The sequence below is a fragment of the Trachypithecus francoisi genome, unplaced genomic scaffold (assembly GCF_009764315.1).
Source record: "Trachypithecus francoisi isolate TF-2019V2 unplaced genomic scaffold, Tfra_2.0 Lachesis_group14, whole genome shotgun sequence".
In the NCBI taxonomy this organism is placed as follows: domain Eukaryota; kingdom Metazoa; phylum Chordata; class Mammalia; order Primates; family Cercopithecidae; genus Trachypithecus; species Trachypithecus francoisi.
Window position 1 is genome coordinate 42,138,560 of NW_022681459.1, and position 19,853 is coordinate 42,158,412.

General features: G+C 50.2%; 1 protein-coding gene across 6 annotated transcripts in view; it reads left to right on the top strand.

Annotated features, from left to right (window-relative positions):
• DGCR2 (DiGeorge syndrome critical region gene 2) overlaps window positions 1-19,853 on the top strand; it is an 87,074-nt gene that overhangs the window by 58,132 nt on the left and 9,089 nt on the right. For 3 of the 6 annotated variants that reach the window (XR_004442329.1, XM_033232984.1, XM_033232982.1), the window contains 4 exons: window positions 365-584; window positions 2,187-2,263; window positions 8,431-8,607; window positions 16,635-16,838. Coding sequence is in view for 5 of the 6 variants with exons in the window: in XM_033232984.1 (XP_033088875.1) it covers window positions 365-584; window positions 2,187-2,263; window positions 8,431-8,607; window positions 16,635-16,838 (678 nt within the window). In the remaining variant the exon portion in view is untranslated. The remainder of the gene's footprint in view (window positions 1-364; window positions 585-2,186; window positions 2,264-8,430; window positions 8,608-16,634; window positions 16,839-19,853) is intronic. The other 3 variants (XM_033232985.1, XM_033232986.1, XM_033232983.1) reach the window with 1 other exon arrangement.

Sequence of the window (19,853 nt, forward strand, 5' to 3'; positions counted from 1 at the left end):
AGCTGGGCATTGGAAGCAGGGCCCAAAGTGAACTGCATGGGTGTTGTGCTGTGTTGTTAACCCAGGGGATGAAATCCACTTTACAAGACATAATTCAGCAGCCAATCTTGACTAGTGAATAAATTAAAAGATGTTATAGAAGTGGGAGGAGTCACCAAATGTACTTGTATCATTGAATCTGTTTTAGAGAAACTTGAGCATTTCTGCAATGTGGTTTCAGAAGCAGAGCTTGTCCTCTTGAGCCTCAGTTTCCCCACTTCTCTAGGGTGATTTACAAGGTGTGCCTGTCCCTCATGGAGCACATAGAATTTCCATTTTGGAGCTGGATCCTAACTTGGGGGACAACTCCCCTTCTGTCCTTTATGTTTCCTAGGGAAGTGCCCGACAGGGTGGCACCACTACGAAGGCACGGCCAGCTGCTACAGGGTCTACCTGAGCGGGGAGAACTACTGGGATGCCGCGCAGACCTGCCAGCGCCTGAATGGCTCTCTCGCCACTTTCTCCACCGACCAGGAGCTGCGCTTTGTCCTGGCCCAGGAATGGGACCAGCCGGAGCGGAGCTTTGGTTGGAAGGACCAGCGCAAGTGAGTCCTGAATTGGGGACCTGGGGGGCCTGGAGTCAGAGTCTGATGACTGCTGAGCACATGGCCTCTGACCACTCAGTAAACTCCTCTCCTGGGGCACATCTGGCAGACAGCAGGTTGGGAAGACCAGCTCGCCCACTGGAAGCCCAGGAGATCCATGGGTTGGAGTGTGCATTGGGATCAGTGGAGGGGCCTAGGGGCAGGGGCAGGGGCAGGCTGGACTCTGCTGCTACTTTGTGGGACTGTGGGGTCCCCCTTTCATTGGTCCCCCTCTGTACAGCTGCAGTTGCTAAGGGCAGGCAGGGGACCTGGGGGTGCTGGCTTGTGTGGGGAGAGCTGCTTGGTGTGGGGCTTCTGGGCCTGGTGTGAGGGGTGTGCAGTAGGTGGGGGTTCCCCCTGAGAAAGCAAGGGGTCCTTCGCTTCAAGACCTAAGCTGGGTTTTGACTCCACAGTTGTGCCCTGTGTGACTTTGGCAAATCACAAGACGGAGTTGTTTCTCCTTCTGCAGCTACAAAGGGCGGAAACTAACTCTTGGCTCACAGGTTGTTGTACTGACCCCTGAAGACAGGCCTGTGAGTCCAGCGGAGAAGCAAGAGGGCATAGCCCAGAGGGCAGGGCAGCCTCGTCTCTGAGGACAGCCGTGTGGTTGCACAGCACAGGCCAAGGGCTGAGTGTGCCATCCCTGGGCTCCTGCCATTCAGGGAGACCTGCTGATGGCATCTCCAGGCTTGGGGCTGGATAGCTGAGCCAAGGGGCACAGACTAGGCAGGAGCTTATGGTGGTCAGCCAGCTCCCAGTGCAAGGTCCCTTCAGTGCTAGGCCTGCGTACTCAGGAGCAGGCTGCAGGCCTGAGTAGGCTGGCTCTGAGCAGGAAGCCGTGCAAGTGTTTTCAGCCTCCATGGTAGTGGATATTTGCAGGGGCTTATGTCTTTATTGAGATGCAATTCACATGCCATGAAACTCACCCATGTGGAGTGCCCTGTTCTGTGGTTTTAGCATAGTCACAGAGTTTTATTCATGGGGTTTCATGTCTACCAAGAATAAGATTGTTCTTGCTTAAATTGTGAAAGCTTTATCGGTTCAGCTCATAGAAACAGTCTTGGCAAGAGTTCCCTGAGATAAAAGTTTTCCTGTCCTGTGAACTTCCTTGTTTTGAATTTTAATGCATTGTAACATGAGTGTCTCATGTTAGAAGCTCAGTGTTTTGGAGGTCAGTATAGCTATTAAAAAACAATCATACCGGCACTTTGGGAAGCTGAGGTGGGTGGAATATGAGGTCAGGAGATCGAGACCATCCTGGCCAATATGGTGAAACCCCGTCTCTACTAAAAAACAAACAAACAAACAAACAAACAAAAATTAACCAGGCGTGGTGGCGGCCCCCTGTAATCCCAGCTACTTGGGAGGCTGAGGCAGGAGAATTGCTTGAACCAGGAAGTCAGAAGTTGCAGTGAGCCGAGATCGTGCCACTGCACTCCAGCCTGGCAACAGAGCAAGATCGGTCTCAAAAAAAAAAAAACAAAACAAAAAACAGAAAACACAGTCATTGATGGCTGCATCCCTCCTGCCGCTGAGATCTCTCTCTGTCTCTGTTCCCTGCAGGTTGTGGGTTGGGTATCAGTATGTTATCACTGGCCGGAACCGCTCCTTGGAAGGTCGCTGGGAGGTTGCATTCAAAGGTGAGCCCTTGTGGTGTGTGGGAGTGTTTGAAGCTGGGCAGAGTCACCCTGATTTGGGGCCTCCCCTCCTCCCTCTCACCCAGTGCTGCCTGGCCTGTAGGGGCGCTGTGCAGGGGACATGGAGAGGGTGAGCCCCAGTTGCAGGGAGGTCTGTGGTCATGGGGCCAGTGCAGCCTGCAGGTCAGGCCCTGCATTGGGCTGTGGTCATCTCTGGAACCCACTGTTGCATCTCACTTTGGCCAGCTTTCTAGATTGTCCCCTCCTCCCTTTGAAGTTAAGGACCTTGGAGTATAAAAATAAGCATGCAGAGTATGCCCCTGGCAGGCTGGAGGTGAGGACAAGCTTGCCAGGACAAAGAAGGTCAGAGGTAGAATCCAGACCTGAAGGAAACTATCAGGCAGATAGACTTAAAATAGATCGTGTGTGTGTGTGTCCCCTCCTCCCTTTGAAGTTAAGGACCTTGGAGTATAAAAGTGAGCAGGCAGAGTATGCCCCTGGCAGGCCAGAGGGGAGGACAAGCTTGCCAGGACAAAGAAGATGAGAGAGAGGGAGAGGGAGAGGGAGAGGGAGGGAGGAGGGAGGAGAGAGAGAGGAGAGAGAGAGAGGGAGTGTGTGTGTATGTGTGTGTTCAAAGATGTTATGCTGCCTGCTTGGAAATACCAAGACGATGTAAAGGAAACATGGCTGCTGTTTCCTTTACGTTGGGAGCTGGGACTTGGCTTGCCCTTCCTGTCCCATTGCCCTGGCACTGGCGAGCTCCTCCTGGGCATACTCTAGCAGTGCCCTCTCCAGCTGCCGCCAGGGCTACACTCACTCACCTTGCCCCTTGTCAGGCCTGTGTGTTGGGCTGTGCTTTGTGCCTGTGGCTTGAGCTAGGATTTGGGTTCTTTTCATAAACACATCCCAGTCTTGCTGTTGATGTCTTGAGTATCTCTGACAGGGTTGAAAAGAGTCAAGGCCTGGGTGGCCGGCTTCCCTGGAGAGAAGAGGGCCCCACAGAGACGGGGCCATGCCTGGCTGCTGGGACAGGGCAGGAGCAGAGGTGGGGGCTGCAGAGCCCAGCAGATTGGGGTCACACTTGCTGTCCCGCTCCTGCTCAGGACAGGTGCCACCCTGTTCTCATGACCACCAGTGCCCTCCTGAGAGTCCCAGCCACATTTGCATTCCCCGGCTTTATGAGTGCATTGTTTAGATTGCTGTTGACTAATCAATGGCGTCTGGGTTTCCAGGCCCCAGTGTCAACGTTTGCCTTGTAGAACATAATTCTCCTGGTAGCTTGTCCTCTTCACACTGGTGGTTGAAGAGAGGACATGATTCTGAGTGGGATGACAGCACATTCAGAGTTGGGGATTCGGGACCCCATGCTTGGTGTGAGAATGGCAAGGGTCCTGGGTGGGATTTAATGGCCAGGTGCAGCTCGGTGACTCCATTGGAGCATCAGGCAGGAGAGTGAACGTAAAATTTAGAAAAAGATTGAACATGTGTGTCGGTGCTGGCAGCCACGGCTGGCATAGAGCTCCCTATTCATGCAGCTCAACGTGCAAGGGGCCCCACAGCATCCTGGAGCTTCGCGGGGGTGACCATGTGCTGCTGCCTGCTTGTGCCCAGTTAAATGGATTCGGGAACTCTATTAGCGGATTTAAATAGTGGTCACAAAACAAATAGTAAAAATAAGTTTTCTGCTGCAGGATAACTGGCCCTTGATGCAGCTCAACCTCATGAGTGGTTCTGGGTTTAAAGAGATTAAAGAATCATAAAACCAAATGTGGCACATGAACCTTGATGGCGTCCTGGGTTGGGAGGCTTATAAAAAACTCCACAGGACAATTCAAGAAATGTGAGTGGGGACTTGTGGAAGATTCATTTTCTTAGGTGCAGCAGTAGGACTGTGGTTATGTGGTTTAGGAGCCAGTATCCTGGAGTCTGCAGGGGAGGGGCTCCCAGGGTGGTAGGGCAGAGAGGAGCCAAGCAGCAGGGTATGGTCAGCACCAAAGCAGATTGGGTGTATGCACTCCTCTCTCCATAGTGGCATCGTTTTAAAAATTCCCGTACCAAAAGCAAGCTGCAGAGTGAAGACAGTACTGGGTATAAAACAAGCTAACAAGAGCATGTCCAGCCCAGCCCAGCCCTTCTCCTGCCCAGGGACATGGTGCAGAACAGAGGGCTCATTGGGGTCTGAGGGGTTGGCCCCCCCAAAAAATACCCAAAAAACCATGGGAAGTGGATGTAAGTCTTTTGTTATTCATTCTGAACCCTTCCCTAAGAAAATACTGTACCTGAGAATATTAGCCAATGATGGTGGGAAGGCCTCACATTAAGATGTTGAAAAATGTTTCTTTCATCTACATGTTGTCCATCTTTTCTGTGTTGTATAATATGTTCTGGGTTGGGGTGTGAGTGATACCATGGTACATAGACGCTGACTATGCCCATGTGTCGGCACCCAGCACACACATTTGAAGTTGGGAGCTCGTTTCCGCGGGGCTCCTATGCAGCTTGGTGGAGCGCTCTCCAGCTGCTCCCCTGGGCCCACACCAGCCTGTAAGCCCCATCCAGGGGCCAAGACCCTGCAGGTTTGACAGCACCAGGTCATGATGCCCTGGAGATAGAACTGCCGCTGCTGCCGCCAGAAGACATGGGGCCAGGATTTCTGTAACATTTGTGCAGAAAGGTTGAAAAAATACAGATCCTTGTCTAGGGAGAATCATCCACACCGCCCCACGTGCTGCTCCCAGGGCCTTCCCGTCAGCACCAGCAGTGTGGCTTCTGTCTGGTGAGTCATACTTGATATTTACCTTAAAACATAAAAGTGAAAACACCATGTGTTTCATGTGTCCACACGTGTCACTTGCTCATGTAAGATCGCTCAGTGCCTGGCCCTCATTTGTCCCCCATGGTGTCTCAGCACGCACGTTGCAGGTTGGCTGAGGTCAGGAGGTGTGTGACTGAGTAGAAGCCTTCTTTTCTCCCCCAAAGGACTGTGGCCAGTCCTTCATGGTCTCCATTGTCTTTCTCTGGTGCTATACACGAGGGATTGTAGGGTGCTGCCCTCTGAGGCCAGCAGTCAGGGCTGTGGTCCTAGGCCAGCCTGCGGGACCTGGCGTCTAGAAACCTCAGTCAGCAGTGAGGAAGGGGCCAGGCTGGCCTAGCAGCCACTGGAAGATGCATTGTAGAGACCCTGCCCTCTGGGTGAGGTGACCATTGGGCTAGGATGGGGTCAGCTGGGGTCGGCCGCAGTTCCTGGAAGGGAGACAGCCCCTGAGTGGGGCAGCTGCCACCGTGGTGGGGCATTCGGGAGGATCTGGACAGCCCCTGGTGGGCCCTGAGTGGAGGCTCACTCTGTGGCTGCGGAGGTGGCGAACAGGAAGGGGAAGTTCTTTGAGGGCTCAGAAAAGTGAGTGAAGGTCTCCCCACCACAGGAACAATGGGGGCCGGGGGGGCCGGGGAGGGTTCTCCAGGCTCGGGGAACACGGGTAGACATGGAGGTGGCAGTGATTGCTTGCACGTGCGGGAGAAGATGTGGCAGAGGTAATCAGGTGACGTTCAGATGCCCTCGTGTATCAGTCTCTGGAGCAGGGTGTCCTCTGGTGGCTGGTGACAGCCCAGCCCAAGGCTACTGTCAGAGCCTTGTCCACACCTCATGTGTGGACAAATCGGGGGGGGGGGGGCACCTGGAAACTTGCTGCCACCCTGTCGAGGTGAGGACTGGATCTGCTGGGGTGGCAGGGGTTGAAGAGAAGTGTCTTGGAGGGAGGCTTGGGAGGAGGGCTTTGCGCGAGGAACTGCTCCTAGTCACTCTGGTAGTCAGGGCGGCTCTGCTCACAGGGCCTTTCTCCAGGATGAGGGTCCTTCAGGAAGAGTGGGATGTTGGAGGTAAGGGGATGTTCCAGGAGGAAGTGGGAAGCCCTGGAGAAAAATCTGCAGAACTCATCCCCAGTGCAGTATAGGGAAACCTCCTGGCTCCTCTCACACCTTTGGAATACGTCCAGGATCTCATCATCTGGCACCAGTCTTGCAGCCCCGACTGGACCTGACACCCAATCATCCCTCCCCTGATTGTCTCCTATCTGGTCTCCTGGCCCCAGCCCCACCGTTCCTCATACAGCTGCCGGGGGTCCTTTCACCTCTGCTCCCTTGTTCGCAGCTCTCGTTTCTCATAGAAATCACAGTTCCATCAAAGCCAGCAGTCCCTTCCCTCACTACCCTCATCACCTACCACTCCCCAGCCTCTTCTCCAGCCCCACAGGCTGCCTCATTCATGGCTGTCACTGTGAGCCCTTCCAGGGATGCTCCAAAGACGAGCACCTGCCCGCTCTGCAAGGCTGCACCTCGGGTAGGCATGCAGTCCCCACATGACCAGCCCCCAGTCAGCACCTGGATGCAGAGCCACCAGCAGCTTCCCTGGGCAGGGGTGCTGCACAGGTACCCATGCAGCTCACTGCCAGGTGGGAGCACTGTGTGGCTTACTGGGCCTTGGCCTGGAGTCCCACATGGACCCTGTTTTGCTGGTTGCCTGACCCCACTCTCTGACTTGGCTGTGCCCCAGTCCAGGCAGCTTTTGGGGGCAGATGCTGGGTCCCAGGACTCTGCCCGGAGAGGTCATTTGCGGCCTTGGTCTCAGTCTGCCGTCATGTACTGTAGTTGTGGTCAGGAGCTCTGGGCTGGCAACTAGCTTCAGTACCAAAGATTTTTTGTTCGTTAAGGATTGGAAGGAACCCGTTTGGTTTTCATCCCATGGGACAAGAAGGCCACTAGAGAAGAGTGTTTAAAAGGGGAGGGGCTCTATTTAGGTGAGAGGGCATCTGTGGGAGATGAGGAGGGTGTGCAGGGGCTCAGGGGCCTGGAGAAAAGTGGGGTGGTGCACAGCGTGATGATGGTGGCACCCACTGTCAGCAGTGGAGACGAGCGCTTCAGTTGGTATGGGGAGGTAACTCCAGACAGTGGGCCTCTTTCCTCCCCTGCTGTGGGTCTGATACATGCGGATGAGGCAGGCAAGATGCTAGGCCTGTGTGTCTCTGGGAAGGGGGTGCAGCTGTTGCTGTGACTGCCTGCTGGCCCGGCACAGGTCTTTCAGGTCTCAGAGCTTCCTGAGAGCTGTCCTGCCCATGGCAGGGCACCATTTGTCCGTCCACAGGCCCACAGCATAGGCCTGCTTCCAGACTCACTGGCTCTTTTGAGGCAGAGCCCCATGTTTCATGCTGGGTGTAAATGGAGCTCCAAAAGACGCAGGTGAGCATGCTGGAGGCTTATGAAGGGGTGAGCTGCACTGCTCTCTTAGGAGGGGAGAGCGCTAGGTGTGCCTTCATTATTCTGCTTCTTGGAATGGTTGCTTTGTGTTTCCAGTGATCCTGGCTGGGTAAGCCTCAAGGAATCTTGGCGGCCCAGACTGGAAGGGCCATGCAGGGGAGAGAGTGGGGCCTAGGGGAGAGAGTGGGGCCTAGGGCTGGCTGTGCCATGCCCTGGGTGTGGCCAGAGCCCCCCTGGAACCTTGCAGAAGAGAGGCTTGGAGGTTAGCAGTCCCCAACCCTCACGCTGTCTGTGGCAAGGGTACATGGTTTCTGACTGCTTTGTGCCTGGCTTAGACAGGCAGGAGCTGAGTGGTGACAGTTTCCCTTGAGCTGAGAGAGGTCCCTGGGAACCAGTGCTTCCTAAGTGTTGCCTGTGGCCAGCTGGTGGTAGTGCCGGCCAGTGCCGATGCTGCCTGACGGTGCCTTCCTCATGGGTGCCGGGTGGACTTTGTGACTCCTCTGTGTATGACTGAGTGTTCTGTCCTAAGGGAGAACTTTCCTGCCTTTTTCGCCTGCCCATTCCCGTTTGCATTTTAATCCAGTGTGCTACAGTCCATTACTTTGTGATTCATGCTGTTGCTCTAACTTTGAATGCCGCCCACTAACCCTGATCCAGCACCCTCTTTTGGTGCTCAGGCTGGCACTGCTACCCAGGTACTTGCAGGCCCCACAGAGTGGCTCCTGCCAGGCCCAGCACCTGGGGTGACTCCCAGGAGGTTGGGGAGTCCTGAATGAACACCTGGCCACAGTGACCACCAGCACTTGGTGGCCCAGGCCCTGTGGTTGATGATCCTGTCTGACGCCATGGTCCCCTTGAGGACTGCACAACTTGTCCTCTGACGTGATGTTGTCCAACCCCACCTTTTGTCTCCCCAACAGGCTCTTCAGAGGTGTTCCTGCCCCCAGACCCCATCTTTGCCTCGGCCATGTCTGAGAATGACAACGTGTTCTGTGCCCAGCTTCAGTGCTTCCATTTCCCCACCCTGCGGCACCACGACCTCCACAGCTGGCACGCCGAGAGCTGCTACGAGAAGTCTTCATTTCTGTGTAAAAGAAGTAAGCCCCCTTGAGCTGGCATTCTTGGGGATGTCTGGGCCCTTGAGTCACTTTGTTGGACCCTGAGTTCAAGGTTTCTGAGGCAGAACCTGATTTGCTGTGTTGTGGTGGGCGCCCCTCACCAGCCAAGGTTTCTGGGGCAGAACCTGATTGCCGTGTTGCGGTGGGCGCCCCTCACCAGCTCACACCTTGTTCTTGGGGCCCGTCTGCAGCTCTGTGACCAGGGCAGCTGGTCAGCGTCTTAGAGTCCACTGTTCTCTTTCCCAGGGAAGAGACAGTCATCCCCGTCCTCCCTGCCGCAGTGTTGTTAAGAGAGTAGATGGGAATGAGGACCCAAGGACTTGGTGTCTCTGGAGCATCTGAGTCCATCGGTCACCTCCCCACCCCCGCTTCTGCCATCCTTCTCTCTGCTTCTCAGTTTACCTTGCCAGTCTATGGTGTGTTTCTTTTTTTTATTTTATTGTATTTTATTAAAGCCAGCTAACTCTATTGCTTTTGGGGGGCAGGGGCCTCAGGAGCTCTTGGTGGGACAGGTCCCCTTCCTCTTCATCAAAGGCTTCTGGCTTCGCGGGATGGCGCTGGCCCTGGAATGACAGCTGTGTGCAGGTTGAGGAGAGGATTTGTTCTTGTGGATCATGTGTGTGATGTTGCTGAGCGTGGTGCAGGCGTTCTTGTTGACAGTGGTCCTCTTTTTTTTTTTTTGGAGACAGAGTCTCGCTCTGTTGCCCAGGCTGGAGTGCAGTGGCATGATCTCGGCTTACTGCAAGCTCCACCTCCCAGGTTGAAGCAATTCTCCTGCCTCAGCTTCCCCAGTAGCTGGGACTACAGGCGCCTGCTACCACGTCCGGCTTATTTTTTGTCTTTTTAGTAGAGACGGGGTTTCGCCGTGTTAGCCAGGATGGTCTCGATCTCCTGACCTCATGATCCACCCACCTCAACCTCCCAAAGTGCTGGGATTATAGGCGTGAGCCACCGTGCCTGGCCTGAAACTCTTTTTTTTTCTTTTTTTTTTTTTTTGAGACGGAGTCTCGCTCTGTCGCCCAGGCTGGAGTGCAGTGGCCGGATCTCAGCTCACTGCAAGCTCCGCCTCCCGGGTTTACACCATTCTCCTGCCTCAGCCTCCCGAGTAGCTGGGACTACAGGCGCCCGCCACCTCGCCCGGCTAGTTTTTTGTATTTTTTAGTAGAGACGGGGTTTCACCGTGTTAGCCAGGATGGTCTCGATCTCCTGACCTCGTGATCTGCCCATCTCGGCCTCCCAAAGTTGAAACTCTTTTAAGAAGTGAGGTTGGGGCTGGGCGCAGTGGCTCACGCCTGTAATCCCAGCACTTTGGGAGGCTGAGGCGGGTGGATCACGAGGTCAGGAGATCGAGACCATCCTGGCTAACACGGTGGAACCCCATCTCTACTAAAAATACAAAAAACTAGCCGGGTGTGGTGGCAGGTACCTGTAGTCCCAGCTACATGGGAGACTGAGGCAGGAGAATGGCATGAACCTGGGAGGCGGAGCTTGCAGTGAGCTGAGATCGTGCCACTGAACTCTAGCCTGGGGGACAGAGCGAGACTCCGTCTCAAAAACAAACAAAAAAAGAAAACAAAACAAAACAAAAAAGAAGTGAGGTTGGCCTGTTATATTTTTTTCTATACTCTCCTTGACTCTCTCTTTTTTTTTTTTTTTTAAGGTGGGTCATCACTATGTTGCCCAGGCAAGAATGCAGTGGCTAATCACAGGCATGACCCTAGCACAGTACAGTCTTGAACTCCTAGGCTCAAGTGATCCTCCTGCCTCAGCCTCCCAAGTAGCTGGGACTCCATTGACTCATTTCTGTATTACACTGTATTAGTTTTCTGAAATGAGTTGGCAAACATTTTACTGTTCTCTAAATCCATTTTGTACAAGTTGGAGATAATCTTGTCTGAGTGTTCGATAGAACCGCCTTATAGGACCATCTGGGCCGGGGGAGGGAGACTTTTGTAACTTGTTAATTTAGGTATAATTTCAAGCTTACGGAAAAGCTAGAATAATACAAGGAACTTCCTTTCATATACTATTTACACAGACTCACCAGTTACAATATTTCTTTTTTTTTCTTTTTTTGAGACGGAGTCTCGCTGTGTCTCCCAGACTGCAGTGCAGTGGCGCAATCTTGGCTCACTGCAAGCTCCGCCTCCCAGGTTTACGCCATTCTCCTGCCTCAGCCTCCCGAGCAGCTGGGACTACAGGCGCCCGCCACCACGCCCGGCTAATTTTTTGTATTTTTAGTAGAGATGGGGTTTCACCATGTTAGCCAGGATGGTCTCGATCTCCTGACCTTGTGATCCACCTGCCTTGGCCTCCCAAAGTGCTGGGATCACAGGTGTGAGCCACCACGCCCGGCCAGTATTTCAATTTTACTACATTTGCTTTATCATTCACTTTCTCTGCATATTTTTTTTGAATCACTTGGGAGTAAACTGAAGATACTGTGGACCTTAAGCCTTTTCTACTTCAGTGTATATTTCCTAAGAACAAGGACACTCTTTTATGTACCTACACTGTGTGGATCAAAATCAGGACACTTAACATGGATACATTACCATACAATAATCCACAATCCATCATTCCAGTTTTATCAGTTGTTCCAATAATATCCTTTATAACTATTTTTTTCCTGGTCCAGAATCATGCATTGTATCTAGTCATCATGTCTTCTGGATTCTTTTAGTCCTTCAGTTTGAGTAATTTCTGTTGACCTGTCCTCAGGTTTACTAATTCTTTCCTTGGCTGTGTCAAGTCTGCTTATGAGCCCGTTGAAGGTATTCTTCATCTGTTTCGTTGATTTTGTCTGTTTTTTTATTTCTAGGATTTCCATTTGATTCTTATAGTTTCCATCTTTCATCCGAATTTCCCATCTAACTTTGTATATTGTCCAGCTTTTCCATTGGAGCCTTTAACAAATTAATCACAGTTACTTTAAATTCCCTGTGGGAAAGTTCCTTCATCTGTGTCATATTTGAGTCTGGTTTTTTGAATGTTTTGTCTCTGGAGCATGGTACTTTTTTCTAGGCTTTTCATTGGAAGTCTGACATCTTGTGTGGGACAATAGAGACTGAGTTCAATCGTTTTGTGCTTGCAATGGCTATGCCTTTACTTCCACTAGGCCTTTCTTGTGGGAGGGTCTTTAGTACAGTGAAGGGCATTGATGTGGGTGAGAGTTGGGCTGGGCGTGGGGTTTGTTGGCACTGTAGTTGCTCTCAGTGCACCTCAGGCTTTCGTAGTCAGCAGGATTGTTGTTCTGGGTGGAGGCTGGTTTGCCAGAGGGTTTTTCTTCATGTCTCCGCCACCCTCCACTTTAGGTCATCCCTTTGGGCCACATCTCTAGAGAGTCTGTCTTTTGCAGCCCGCCTAGCAGGCTGTGTGACTCAAAGCTGGTTAGCATGCTGATAGTAGGGTCTGATGTTCTAACTGCATCTCAGCCTTAGACAGGCCCAGTGCCCTGAGTATCCAGGGTAGACCCGTCACAACTGCTTCTGACCCTCCTGCAGCTGGAGTTGGGTCCAGCACAGTGGCTTTTCACCAGGGCCCTAAAGACTCCAGGTATGCTCTGATTAGAGGCAGGCTGACTAGAAGCAGGGCAGTGGAGGTGATTGGTTTGGGGAACATATTTGACTTTCCTTGGTGGGTTTTGAGTTGGAAGTATGGACTCAAAATAGAGAAGCTGGTGGCCATTGACCAGATCCTGACTGCCCTAGACTGGTTGCCACAGAAGTGGTAGGTCAGAGGCCTCTGCTCATATGTGGTCTGGCCTTTTTGTCAGGTATCGTCATGAGGCAGAAATGTTCTATAAATGGAATTATATAGTCTGCAGCCTTTTGAAGTTGACTTTTTTCACTCATAATTCCCTGGAGAGTCATCCAAATTGTTACTTTTATTAACAATTTATTCCCCCCCCTTTTTTTTTTTGGCGACAAGGTCTCTGTCACCCTGTAGTACAGTAGTGTGATCACTGCTCACTGCAGCCTCAACCTCCTGGGCTCAGGTGAACCTCAGCTTCCCGAGTAGCTGGGACCACAGGTTCATGCTGCTGTGCCCAACTTATTTTTGTATTTTTTTTTTTTTTGTAGAGGCGGGATTTCGCTATGTTGCCCAAGCTGGTCTCAAACTGTAGGCCTCAAGTGTTGAAGGACATCTGGGCTGATTCCAGTCTTTGGCTATTACAATGAAAGCTGCCATGAACATCTGCATACAGGTTTTTGTGCAAACATGTTTTCTTTCTTTCTTTCTTTGTGTGTGTGTGTGTGTGTGAGAGAGAGAGAGAGACAGAGTCTTACTCTGTTGCCCAGGCTGGAGTGCAGTGGCACAGTCTTGGCTCACTGTAGCTTCAGCCTCTTGGGTTCAAGCGATTCTCATGTCTCAGCCTCCCGAGTAGCTGGGATTATAGGCATGTGTCACTACGCCCAGCTAATTTTTGTCTTTTTAGTGGAGACGGGTTTCACCATGTTGGCCAGGCTGGTCTTGAACTCCCAACCTCAGATGACCCACCCACATCGGCCTTCTAAAGTGCTGGGATTACAGGCATGAGCCACCGCATCTGGCTGCAAATGTGTTTTCAGTCCTCTGTGATAGATGCCCAGGATTACAGCTGCTTGGCTGTAGCGTAGTTGCATATTTAGTTTTTAAAGAAATAAGCAAATTGTTTTCTAGAGTGGCTGTACTGTTTTATGGTCCCACTAGCAATGTAGGAGTGATTTCATTTCTCCATGTCTTCCCCAGCACTTACTGTTTTCACTATTTTTCATCTTAGACCTTCTGTTAGGTATGCAGATATCTATGTAGACATGTAGCTCCTGGTGGTTTTAATTTGCATTTCCCTGAGGCTAATGATGTTAAAACCTTTTCATGTTTCATGTGCTTATTTGCCATCTGTTTATTCTGTTTGTTGTTCATGTTATTTTTCTGTTTTCTCTTTGCATTGTTTGTTCGTTTTGGTTTGAGAAAGGATCTTGCTCTGTCACCCAGGCTCAAATGCAGTGGTGCAGTCATAGTTCACTGTAACCTCCAGCTGCTGGGCTCAAGCAGTCCTCCCACTTAAGTCTCCTGAGTAGCTGGAACTGTAGGTGTGCACCGTCATGCCTGGCTAAGTTTTTTATTTTCTATGGAGATACAGTCTCACTACATTGTCTAGGTTGGCCTCAAACTCAACTCCTAGGCTCAAGTGATCCTCTTGTATTGAGATTACAGGTGTGAACTAATGATCTGTTTTGTTCTTGTTTTTTTTAAACTGTTGAGTTTCGAGGTTCTTTATGTATTCTAGATACCAGTCCTTTGTCAGATATGTGGTTTGCAAATATTTTTTCTAGTCTGTAGCTTGCCTTCATCCTCTTCACATGAGCTTTCAGGAAGAAAGTTTTGTTATTGTTTTTCCCTGGCAGTATAAGTTTACCCAAAGAACGAAAGTTCTTATTTTAATGAAGTCCTGGTTATTCGTCTCTCCTTTTATGGATTGTTCTTTTTTTTTTTTTTTTTTGAGATAGAGTTTCACTCTATTGCCCAGGCTAGAGTGAAGTGGTACAATCTTGGCTCACTGCAACCTCCACCTCCTGGGTTCAAGTGATTCTTGTGCCTCAGCTTCCCAAGTAGCTGCGATTACCAACATGAGCCACCACCACACCTGGCTAATTTTTGCATTTTTAGTAGAGACAGGATTTCACCATGTTGGCCAGGCTGGGCGCAAACTCCTGACCCCCGGTGATCCACCTGCCTCTGCCTCACAAAGTGCTGGGATTACAGGGGCAAGCCGCTGAGCCCAGCCTCCTCTTATGGATCATTCTTTTGGTTTCAAGTCCAGGTACTCTTTGCCTAGCCTTACATTTCTTCTGTGGTTTTTCCCTAAAATTTTAATCATTTTCCATTTTACATTTAAGTCTAGGACGTGTTTTGAATGAGTTTTTTAATAAGGTGTGAGACTTAGGTCAAGGTTCTTTAGTCCAGTATAGCTTTGCTCCCACATACCACCTTTGTGCCATTCTTAGCAAATCTTAAGTGTGTTACATTTTTGTATGTTATAGACCCAGCACTACATTCCATACGTATTATTTTATACAATTGCTTTTTAAATCAGCTAAGAGAATAAAGGAGGAAAACTATGCATGTAGGCTGTAATTTATAATCACATGATTGCCTTTACTGTTGCTCTTCAGTTTCTTGTTTGTATTCAAATTACTATTTGGGGATTGCATACTTTTAGCCTGAAAAACTTCCTTTCGTGTTTCGTACAAGGCGAGGCTGCAAACAACTTCTCTCACTTGTTGTCTGGGAAAGTTTATTTTACTTTTATTTTTCAGAAGCTATCTTTCCTGGATTTGGATCTTGGTTGATGGTTTTCTGTGAGCAGTTATCCCACTGCCCCAGCCTCTGTTGTTTCTGCTGAGAAGTCAGTTGTTTGTCTTTTTGGGGTTCCCTGTTAAGTAACAAATCATGTCCCATTCGCTGCTTTTCATATTTTTGCCTTGTCTTTCACTTTCAGCATTTTCACTCTGATGTGTCAGTTTGTGGCTCCTTTGCGTTTATCCTATGTGGAATTTGTTGAGCTTCCTGGTTGTGTAGGTTATTGTTTTTCAATGAATTTGAGTAGTTTGTAACTGTTAGTTCTTCGAGTATTTGTTTTGCCTCTTTCTCTGTCTCCTCTCCCTCCTCTGCATTTGTTACTCCTGTTTCACATTTTTTGGTGTGCTTAATGGTGTTTCACATTTCTCTGGGAGCTATGTTCATTTCTCTTCATTCTTTTTTCTCTGTTTTAGCCAGGGAATAATTGTATGTGAGTATCTTGCCCTGGGAGTTCCTGACCACATGGGTGACCTAGATGTGACCCCAATCCTTTTTTTTTTTTTTTTTTTTTTTTTGAGACAGAGTCTCACTCTGTCGCACAGGCCGGAGTGCAGTGGCACAGTCTCTGCTCACTGCAACCTACACCTCCTGGGTTCAAGAGATTCTCATGCCTCAGCCTCCTGAGTAGCTGAGGTTACAGGTGCATGCCATCACGCTTGGCTAATTTTTGTATCTTTAGTGGAGACAGAGTTTTGCCATGTTGGCCAGGCTGGTCTCGAACTCTTGACCTCAGGTGATCCGCCTGCCTCGGCCTCCCAAAGTTCTGGGATTACAGGTGTGAGCTACTGTGCCTGGCTGACTGCAATCTTAAGTGAGGCATAGACCTGTGGTTGTGAAATTTCAGAAGAGTCTTTTTCTAGACATCCTTACCCCATTTGGAGACTGTAACAAGCTACCTTCTCATGTCTCTTTGCCTTCACTGAGAGTAGCTCTCTTGGAGGCTCCTTCATCCCTTTTCTCTTCCTCCAGGCATTCGCAATATCTGCCTACCAGTTGAAGACACTGGGTTTTTATCCATGGCCATTCCTCTTACTCTTGTCCCAGGTCAGCTCTGTGCAGAGTGTGCCTCAGGTCCAGTGGACTGTCTTCCCAAGCAGAACTGGCAGCTTCCTTAGACACATTCTGATTTTGAAATGGTTAATACTCATAGCAGCTGCATCTTAGAATTGAGAAAATCTCGTAAGTAATCTACTTGGCAGCTTCAAGGCAAACACTTCTGCCGTGACCCTGGATTCTGGCACTCTGCTCCATCCTGGCTCTCTGGCCTCCATTTGCCCTGGCTGGATGTGCTTTGTCCTAACGGTGTGTTGTAGTGACTGCTGTTGGACAGCCACTCCCTGTGCCATGTGCCAGATCCATGACATTCCAGTCCTAGGAAGACTCTCAGCATAATCTGGCCAAGTCTTCAGTTGCCTTGTTGGTTCCCCAGGCCCAGGTAGGGAAGGTCAGCTCATGTCAGGTGGTGCAGCAGTGATGGCAGCGTTTGCTCACAGAGCTGTCTCAGAGGCTTTGATGCCACTGCTCTCGTGGGCATGTCTCACATGACCCCTCCAACTGCCTCATTCCCATTCTAAGGTAGCAGGTAGCATTCACAGGCCCACATGGGGAGGCTACCTTTTTTGGCTATGTATACATCTGTACACAATGTATGCTCATTGCAGGTCAAACATGTGTTGACATCAAGGACAACGTGGTGGATGAAGGGTTCTACTTCACCCCTAAGGGGGACGACCCATGCCTGAGCTGCACCTGCCATGGAGGGGAGCCTGAGATGTGCGTGGCTGCTCTCTGTGAGAGGCCCCAGGGCTGCCAGCAGTACCGCAAGGACCCCAAAGAGTGCTGCAAGTTCATGTGTCTGGACCCAGGTGAGACTCTTGATAGTAGGTCCCAAGTCAGCCTCCCTATTTGGGGCTGGAGGCTAGGCATCCGTTTGCTTCCTCAGTGGTGAGGACTCAGGGCAGTTGACAGAGCATGGCGCAGCAGCAGTGGCAGCGTTTGTCACAGAGATGTCTCAAAGACTTTGATGCCACTACTCTAGTGGGCGTGTCTGACACAACCCCTCCAGCTGCTTCCTTCCCATTCTGGGGTGACAGGCAGCCGTCACAAATGAACTTGAACTTGAGTGTGGCTGTTTGTCCACAAATCACCAGTGACAGCTTCAAACCTATCTTCAAATCTCCGCCTCTAGGGTTTAAGCCATTCTTCTGCCTCAGCCTCCCCAGTAGCTGGGATTACACGCGTGTGCCACTATGTCCAGCTAGTTTTTATGTTTTTACTAGAGATGGGGTTTTGCCATGTCATCCAGGCCAGGTCTTGAACTCCTGACCTCAACTGACCCACCCACCTCAGCTTCCCAAGGTGCTGGGATTACAGGCATAAGCCACCGCACCCAGCCTAGACTTCTAATTTATGTCCACATTGGAACTCTTCCTGTTCTGTAGTATGATACGGAGGGTAGTGACAGTTGTCATTGCTTACAGTCATCCATTTTTACCTTAGAATCTTCAAGAAAAAGATGAAATATTATTCTCAGTTTTGAGATCAGACTCCTCACCACCAGGCGGGGCTTTAAGGTAGACAGTACAGGGAATCTGATCTGGGGGTGATCCTCTTCCTTCCACTTGCGAAAAGAGAGGGGCAGGTGGGTCGCTGCTCTCTGAGATGTTAACACACCTCACACTCCAGGGGCATGCTTTGTCATTCTGCACACCAGTGTAGCTGCAGCTCTGTGTGAATTCAGATCTCAAGAGAAATGTAAATCAAAAGTATGAGTTTCTTTCTTTCTTGGGTTCCACAGTAAGAATGAAATGATGGGGACTTACTGAAGTCCCTGGACTTGTGGACCCTGTAGAAGAGCAGCTGTGTCAGAGTGTGATGGCCATCTCCGTCTCCAGGGTCCCTGTAGAGGAGAGGCTGCAGCTAGAGGCTGGGCCACAACAGTGAAAGCTGCCCCTGAGTGGAATGTTGTCAGTGTCCCTCCACACCAGGAGGCTGCTGGGTGGGAGGACAGAGCCGGCCTCCAGAGGCCGTGTCTGAGGCTGGGTGAAAGTAGGCACTCTGGCATGCACCATTAGACATGTGAAGTTGACTGTGGTGAGCACAAGGCTACATTTGCAGCCAGGCCCACCAGAGGACCCAGAGCTAGAGGGTGATGCTTGGACCCCATTCTACAGGGCAGTTTCTCCTCGTATCGGGTGCATGTCTGTTCAAGGCCATGAGAAGCACCAGTTGAGTGCTTACCAAGTTCCCTGTGCCCAGCCACATAACTTTAAACCTCCAACTTCGTGACGGGCTACAAGAGTCAAACTGTTCACAAGCCATGCTACCTGGACTCCTGGTTCCATTTCTCAGGAGTCTACCAGTGCTGCCTTGCCACTCTGTCCAAGCTTTGTAAGAATGCCTAGATGTGTACAAGGATGACCCATTTGTGGACATGTATGGCCTAAAGAGCCTGCCCAGCCCCAAGGACTTCTTAGCAGAGCAGGGTCCTTAGTGCATCTGGGTGGGTCCAGAGCAGCTGCAGCCCTCTCTCCTGCACGGCCAGAGCAGCTTAGCCGGCCCCTGCTCTGCCCACCCTGTGGCCGTGCTTCCATGGGCTGCTGACTCTCCTAGGGGCCTTCTCCTGGGAAGTGCTCGTACTGCATTAAGAACCGAGACACTATCACCAAAACTGGAGACTCTGGGAATAGGATGTCATGTGTTAAGCATCAGAATGTCCCCTTCAACAAGCTAAGAGTGTCTACTTTTGCCACCCTGTCATCATTGTGCTCAAGGTCAAAGCCAGTGCCAGAAGGCAAGAAGAAATGAAAAACCATCCAGGCCAGAGGGGAAGAAATGAAACCATCTTCTTTTACAGATTACATGGCGGCATAGAAAATCCTAGGGAATCTGCAGGAAAGTTATTAGAACTAATAAGTATGTTTAAGCAAAGTCTCCAGATAGAAGGTCAACTTAACGAAAATTCATTATATTTATATAATCTACCTGTAACGGTTGAAAATTGAAATTTTTGAGAAAAGTACCATTAGTAATAGCACCAAAAAACATGAAATACCCAATTATAAATAATATAAAATATGTGCACTTTCTGTTTGCTGCAAACTGTAAAACCGTAATGAAAAAAAATCAAAGGCTTAAATAAAAGGGAAGACACCATGTTCATGGATCAGGTGTCTCAATATCATTAGGAGGTTAACTCTTCCCAAATTATAGAGTCAGTATAATCCCAGCCAAAATTCTAGCAGACATTTTTGTAGGTATTGAAAAGCTAATTCTAAAAGTTAGGTGGGGCCAGGCACGGTGTCTCGCACCTGTAATCCCAGCACTTTGGGAGGCTGGGGAGGGTGGATCACTTGAAGTCAGGAGTTTGTGACCAGTCTGACCAACATGGTGAAGCCCCATCTCTACAAAAAATACAAAAATTAGTTGGGTGTGGTGGCTCATGCCTGTAATACCAGCTACTCAGGAGGCTGAGGCAGGAGAGTCACTTCAACCTGGGAGGTAGAAGTTACAGTGAGCCAAGATCACGCCACTGTACTCCAGCCTGGGTTTCAGAGCGAGACTCCATCTTAAAAAATAAAAATAAAATAAATAAAAGGTGGGCTGGGTTCCGTGGCTCATGCCTGTAATTGTAGCACTTTGGGAGTCTGAGGCAGGAGGATTGCTTGAGGCCAGGAGTTCAAGACCAACCTGGCCAACATAGCAAGACCCCGTCTCTTAAATAATAAAAAGATAGATAAAAGTTGGTGGAAAGGCAAAATAATTAGAATAGCCAAAGTAGTTTTTACAAAGAACAAAGCTGGAGGGTCCATGCTGCCTAGTTTATGAGTGTGGGACTGATGAAGGGATAGACACGTGGGCCAATGGAGCAGAGCAGCCCA